The sequence below is a fragment of the Camellia sinensis genome, chromosome 10 (assembly GCF_055761805.1).
Source record: "Camellia sinensis isolate YWXY chromosome 10, ASM5576180v1, whole genome shotgun sequence".
NCBI lineage: Eukaryota > Viridiplantae > Streptophyta > Magnoliopsida > Ericales > Theaceae > Camellia > Camellia sinensis.
This window is the reverse complement of record NC_138970.1, coordinates 89,528,619-89,535,700: the sequence shown is the minus strand read 5'-3', so window position 1 is coordinate 89,535,700 and position 7,082 is coordinate 89,528,619. Positions and strand designations below refer to the sequence as shown.

Genomic DNA, 7,082 nt, shown 5'->3' with positions numbered 1-7,082 from the left:
TTGACTTTCTATATTGTGTGAGTTAGTAGCCTGTTTTAAGAAAAGAAAAAAAAATACTAACTAACTAGCTAGAAGTGTAATGATCATATAATTTGAGGAAATCATTAGAAAAGTAAACATATGCATATAGTGGATCTGGATGGAAAAACTTGTTGGCTGGACATACAACTTATTGAACCAAGTTCGACATTTTATGCTAAAAGAAAATGGCCCGGCCATATGCTCCATGTCGGCCACTCTTTAAAGAGATAATCATTTCCCTCTAAGATGGTACAGCAAGGCTCTGTTTGGAAATTTAGTTTTTTTAGTTTTTTATGACGTAAAAAAGTTAATGTATTTGGAAGTGTTTTTAGTTGAATGGATAATTATGAGGAAAAAAAATTAATTGTCTTGTATGACGTAATCCTTTGTTATTGGGGTTAAATTTTTGGCTTTTTTACTTTCTTTTTTCCTATGTGTGTGATTTTTTGGGTTTTAGTCACTTTACAAAAAAACCCGTTTAAGTGTTGCTTGAATTTAAATGTCCACATTCAATTAGTATATTTTGATGCATAATTAACACTTATATACATGTTGGATGGCAAGATTAATATTTTTCAAAGATGTCATTTTTCTTTTTATATTTATTGTGATGTGTATTTATAGTTTTCATGATTTAGTCATGGTTTAGGAGAGAAATTGAATTAGATTATGAGATTTAATTGAAACACTTTTTACACATTAGAAAATAAATTGACACAATTTAAATATTACAAATTACATATTGTAGAGGCTAAAAATATAATATATATTTTTAATAGCATTTACACATTTATTCCTGAATAATCCAAATTGGAGTTAACACAATTTAAGCACGAGTTAGGTTGAGGGACCAAATCAAAATACTTTTTATGCATTAAGGATTAAATTTGTGAAATTCAATGTATAAAGAGAGAAATACAGAGAGAATAAATTGTATGTATTCAATTGATTGATTATTCAGTGATTTACAACACTCTCATTTATAGAGAGGAAATGTGGTATACATAGGATACTAACTAACTAACACCGAAAGCAGAAACATTATCATTAGTGGGACAGCTGGATAGCTAGATATTGCACACTAATATTACACTAGATATTGCACACTAATATTACACTAACAGCCCCCCTCAAAGTCAAGGAGGATAGGTACTAACCAACTTGAGTTTGGAGAGAGTAACAAAACAGGAAAGTAAACTGATAAATAAAATAAAATAGGATAGGAGACACTATATGGTTGTGTCAGACCGTTGTAGCAGACAATGTCGGGACAGTTTACGGGGTCATGTTGGACCGATGCAGAAGCTAACCGGAATCACTGTCGGGACAGTTTACGGGGTCATGCCGGACCAATGTAGAGGCTAACCGGAATCAATGTCGGGACAGTTTACAAGGTCATGCCGGACCGATATAGAAGCTAACCGGAATCAATGTCGGGACAGTTTATGGGGTCATGCCAGACCGATGTAGAAGCTAACCGGAATCAATGTCGGGACAGTTTACGGGGTCATGCCGGACCGTTGTAGAAAACTTTGGTGGTACATTAAGGGGGCGACTTAGAGAGTGCTCCATGGGGTGGCTTGGGTGGTTCGCATGGTGTATAACCATGCTTACCATGATATATTTATAATACCCCCCTCAAAGTCAAATAGGTTTGAAGATAGAAACCTATTGGAGGTTGAAACAAAGAAATTGATAAAGTGGAGCAGAACGGGTCAACACATAGTGGAGATGTGAAAAAAAAAATGGTAGAAATGTGTTTTTTTTTTTTTTTTTTTTGTGTGTGTGTGTAGAACAGTGAACGGGGTGCCTTGATATGAAGAAAACAAGGGTGTTGTGCAAGCCGGATGGCAAGAATGGCACAAGGTTGTTTGGAGCAGTAAAATTAGTAAGGTGGTGTTGAATGTGGGTTGGTATTATAATAAAAAAAAATATGTATGTATATATAGAAAAGAAAAGAAAGTTGAAGAGAGTGTGAACATACTGACGATGAAAAGTAAAAACATAACATAAATTAAAAATTAAAGGAGGTAGTGGGGAACCGAGTGGTGTTTGGTCAAAGTGGTGGAAGAAGATACATGGCCAGCAGGATGATTAGGTTTTGGTGGGTGGGAAAAAAAGTAAAGTGAGAGAGAGAAAATCTGTTTGCCGGATTGAGAGAGAGAGAGAGAGCTTCGATGCAAGTGTGAGTGGTGTGGGTCTGTGTCGTGCTGTCTATATCGGTGTGTGAATGTATGGTGTGTATCTGGGTGTGTTGTGTATGGTGTGTGGGTGTGTTGTTTAGCTCCAAAAAATGTTGTCTTTCATCTCCCTTTGTATGGGTGTGGGTGTGTTGTATGGTGTGTTCTTTCAAACGGTCTGTTTCTCATTTTCAGCTATAATTCCAAGCTCGAGATCGATATCGATGGAGATCAACGACGATGGTGGTGCTGTCTCCGACAACGATGCCGGGAGGTTGCCAATGATGCCGGAAGAGGGCGGCAGAGCTCCGGCGTTAGATTCATGTTGCGATGGGGACGCGCAATTGTTATCCACCGCCTACGGATGGGTCGGTGGTGCCTGTGGTTGCAGCAAAGGACCCACTGGTAGTCTTGAGGTAGTCGCTTGATGCCCTAGCTGCGGAGGAGCTCGACGGAGTCCGGTGTATGGGGGTCATGCGCGACGTCGAAGTTACAGAAATTGAACTCCCAAATGAAGCCGCTCTCGCCGGAGCCGAGGTGTGTGAGGTTTACGGCGGCGTCGGTGAGAGTGAGACCGAGCTGGATGAGATTCAAAGCGTCGACGTTTGATTTCAAGAGCTTGTAGTGGTCCGACGGGAGGATTGATCTGGTATTGGAGATGCCATATTGATTGATTCACAGACACCTGTTGGACCCAACATTTGTTTGCATGGAGAATGAGATGGGTTGGTTATCCACATCAAGATTCAATATATCCAAATCCATAATAGTTGAACCCAAGTGACTTGTTGTGTTGGGTTGGTTACCGAGAAGAGAATCAGAATTAGCTATATGGAGACGTTTTGCAGTTATCACTGTAAAGTAAAGAGAGAAAGTGTGAGAGAGGTCTTGCGAGTTGATGGAGGTCTCAAATTGGTTGAGGTTCGGCGGGCGGTCAAGGCAAGGTTGCCGCCCGCCGGAAGGCGAAGAATACCAAGAGCTTAACCTATAGCTCTGATATCATGTGAAATTCAATGTATAAAGAGAGAAATACAGAGAGAATAAATTGTATGTATTCAATTGATTGATTATTCAGTGATTTACAACACTCTCATTTATAGAGAGGAAAGGTGGTATACATAGGATACTAACTAACTAACACCGAAAGCAAAAATATTATCATTAGTGGGACAGCTGGACAGCTAGATATTGCACACTAATATTACACTAGATATTGCACACTAATATTACACTAACAAAATTGACACAATTTAATCAATAAAAACCAAAATGGCAAAACTTAAATACTTTTTAGTGCTAAAAAGGTAATTAATCCTTTAATAATAATAATAATAATAAAAGAAGAAATACAAGAGTTTCACCAGAACCAACCAAACCAAAAGCAAAGCAAAAGAAAAACCCACAAAATACATATAACTGGAAGACACATACAAACTTAACAACATATAACAGGCTCCAGCTTGCAGCTTGCACATGTAGTGCTAACAAACTTCTAGAATCTATACTTCTTGAACATAAAACTTCATTAGCTATCATCATCCTTGAACGAGCAAGAGAGTAAGCACCATGAAGATTATTGCAACGAACGAGAGAGATGTAACAACAATACAAACTCTAGCACTGAAAGCAAAAAATCAAAAGAACTAGATGTGAGTTTGCTGAAAAAATCGAAAGAACTAATGAAAAATTCACATGTAATAGAAAGTACGTGCGAGTCAAGAACAAAAATTGAGTGCAATAGTGACACCCCAATAAAAAATCTAAAATGAAATTGGACAGACATCTCTTGAATACAACTCATCCAATCATGAATGAAAGATTTCAACCTTATTATAGATGATATTGCCACACGGTATCACTATTATACTAGCAAATGTGTAAGCCATCATGGATGTGTGTATATGTACCCACATCTATGCTATATAATTTATTCCATTTTAAAGGAAAAGATGAGACACCCAAACAAAATAGGCAGACAAGTTAACATAGAAGGATAAGAAAAAGAAGAGAAAAGCGTCATATAGGAGATTTCTTGGGACAACTCAAACTTAATAATATGCATAAAGATATATGGGTGAGATAAACATTCACCTTTTATACAGTTAATTCTGATCAGCATAACAGTCCAGAAGCATTAGCTATGGTGGACCTTGTAGCTCAAAATGGCTGTGATTGTCTGTATCGCCGTTAGCGCCAGCAGAGCAGAGGCTGAGACGACTGAGATGGTTGACCACGGACTGCTAAAATATGTGCGCCTCAAAGTTGCCCAGTCGCTGCTATAGTAGGCCTCCACTTCTCTGAATTCGTTTTTCAGGTAACACTCTCTAATGTTGAACACAACATGCTCTCCCAATTTCTTGAAAAGATTAGCAACATGATTATCATTGTAGGAGAAATTTGAGATAATTCCGTCCTCACAAAGGAATGTAACGTCTCTACTTGAGTTGATGAGACAACTCATGAAGGCGATATATTCAGAAAAGCATTTCGAGTAGGGCCGTGGGTGGCATTGTTCGTAGGCAACACAGTTGATTAGGACAGTGCTGGTGAAATCATTGATGGTCATGGGTGGGATTTCTAGCAACCCTTTGTGGAAATTTATGTCCAAGAAATTATCATCTTTTTGTGGCCTAAACTTGACCCCAGCATGCCGGAGTCGTGTCACACATGGTATTGACTGATCAGATAATGGACGATACCTTGGTAATCCATGTGATCTTCTTCTGCAGAGGTTGGTTAACTTGCTGAGGTAGCTTAAGCAGGGGAGCAATCTTCTTGTGAACAGGTTGCTTGAGCCGTGGCAGAATAACCGGGCTTCCCTTAAGGCGGCTTGCCGTATTGGGAAGCAGTAGCTACAGTAAAACAAGGCAAGTAGATGACTGCTGTCTTCATAAAGGGAAACTCGCCGTTGTCCCTTGAATGATTCAAGGGACCTCGGAAGGGCAAGATTAAAAAACTCTAAGGCTTGCCAAACAAAGTGTTCACTTGTATTGCAATTGGAGAGACTGAATAACTTCAAAAGAACGAAGAGGGGAATTTGGTTTTCAAGCTTTAAGAGGTCTCTAATGAGAATCGGAATTAACCATGGCTTCATGAGCACTAGGCTATTGACATTCGCAGAATCTTCACTCCGGCAAACTTGTTGGAAGAGCTCAATGATGAAGCAACCATCAAGTAGCATCATCTCAATGAAATCGTCACTTGACATCTGAATCAGCTCTGAGTATTGTGCTCTTGCCTTGAGCTCTAATTCTTTCATGGTTAGCGTCATGAGCCGTAAAGAACTCTTCGGTTGTTTCATTCGAGAAAGTAGGGAATGAAGAAACTGCCATTTGTAACTTTGCAATTCAAGTACCTCATCTTTGTCGTGGTGATAAGGGCCTATCGACACCTTTTCTGGCTCAGTGGCCCTTCTACTGATTCTTGCAAGGTTTTGAGGGACTCTGCATATAGAAGTGGAGACCCTTTCAGTTGTGCTTTGAGCTCCTTCTCTTCTATTTTCTTCCAAGCGCCTCTGTATGAGAATGACACATGCATCGTCACTGGATTCCTCTATTTCATTGGTAGAGCGAACCGACGTTTCTATGTTGCTATTGGATTCCTCTATAGTAATGGCTTGATGCTCTCCATTCTCCATTTTTTTTTTCCCTCACTCTCTAGCTCTCTCTTCCCCTTCCACTATTTCACTTGTGTAAGTTGACCCTTTCTCATGTTCAGAGCTCAACCAGAAAAGCTGCTTAAATAAACCGAAGGGAAGGTGCTAGTCCTTGGAAAGTCTACTTGCCATTCACTAGAGGAAACCGAAGGGAAGGTTCAAGGCAAATTAAGGAGTCTACAACTAGACAAATTTCTTCAGTTTTCGTAATCAAATTAAATTCCCTGGTCCTACTGGTTTCTTTTTTTGGTACATCCGAAAAGGAAAACATATTCAGAAGCGGTTTCAATCAATTATGTTGCAATGAATCATTGTACCAGCAGTAGTAACATGGATATCAAGAGATTTGTTGGTGGTTTAGGAGAATAATGCTCCATACCATTTTTTGACACTTATCAAATTATCTCAATATCTTAATAAAAAAATATTAAATTTTATAATTTTAACTAATAATATTAAGTTGAAACCCCATGTAACGATCTACCAACAATGCCGTATAATTTTTGAATAATGCTATATGCACTAATTAATATATTAATTGATGATGTGAAATAATTTAAGAAGTTTTGGATATTTATAATGTGATAATTAGTGAGATCAATAATAATATCATCACTAGTGTCCATACACTAAATAATACTAATTGGTACATGTAGCCCCACCCATAATTTTTCCATGGATATCTCTGCACGAAGCTTCAAAATTTAAGAATTGCCAATTGACTCATCCTCACGTATAGAGGCGACACCGCTTTAATCAAGGCTCGGTTTATTTTATTTTATTTATTTATTAAATTTTAGACTTCTAGATTTAACTTGATAAGAGGAATTAGGAAATTAAAAAAAAAATCAAAATTTTCAAAAGAAGTCCAAAAAAGACAAAATAAGTAAAAATAATAATGGACTTTTTTGGCTTTTTTAATTTTTAATTATTTTTTTTTTTTACTTTTTAAATTTGTCTACACAAGATGGATTAGAAAAGTAAAAAATTGACATAATTTTAAAGTAAAAATTAAAAAAAGAGATCGCTTTTTTAGGTGTTTCCAAACACGGACAAAAAATTTAAGGGATAATTTGTTTTTAAGATCTTTGATATTAAAATTTTATAAGATAAATGATATGCAATATTGTCATAGTAATTGGAGTCCCTCAACATTTTTATAGAGAAAATTCAACACAGATTCGTCACAATACAAAAAAAAAAAATTAATTTTCACAGAGAAGTTT

At 37.3% G+C, this 7,082-nt stretch overlaps 1 protein-coding gene across 1 annotated transcript; it reads right to left on the bottom strand.

Annotated features, from left to right (window-relative positions):
• Window positions 1–3,476: 3,476 nt before the first annotated feature.
• LOC114298777 (UPF0481 protein At3g47200) lies at window positions 3,477–6,161 on the bottom strand. The gene is made up of 2 exons (XM_082891783.1): window positions 4,293–6,161; window positions 3,477–3,821 (listed from the first exon to the last, which is right to left on the bottom strand). Exon 1 carries the CDS (start codon window positions 5,836–5,838, stop codon window positions 4,336–4,338), a length of 1,503 nt encoding a protein of 500 aa, XP_082747909.1. The 5' UTR covers window positions 5,839–6,161; the 3' UTR covers window positions 3,477–3,821; window positions 4,293–4,335.
• Window positions 6,162–7,082: the final 921 nt, after the last annotated feature.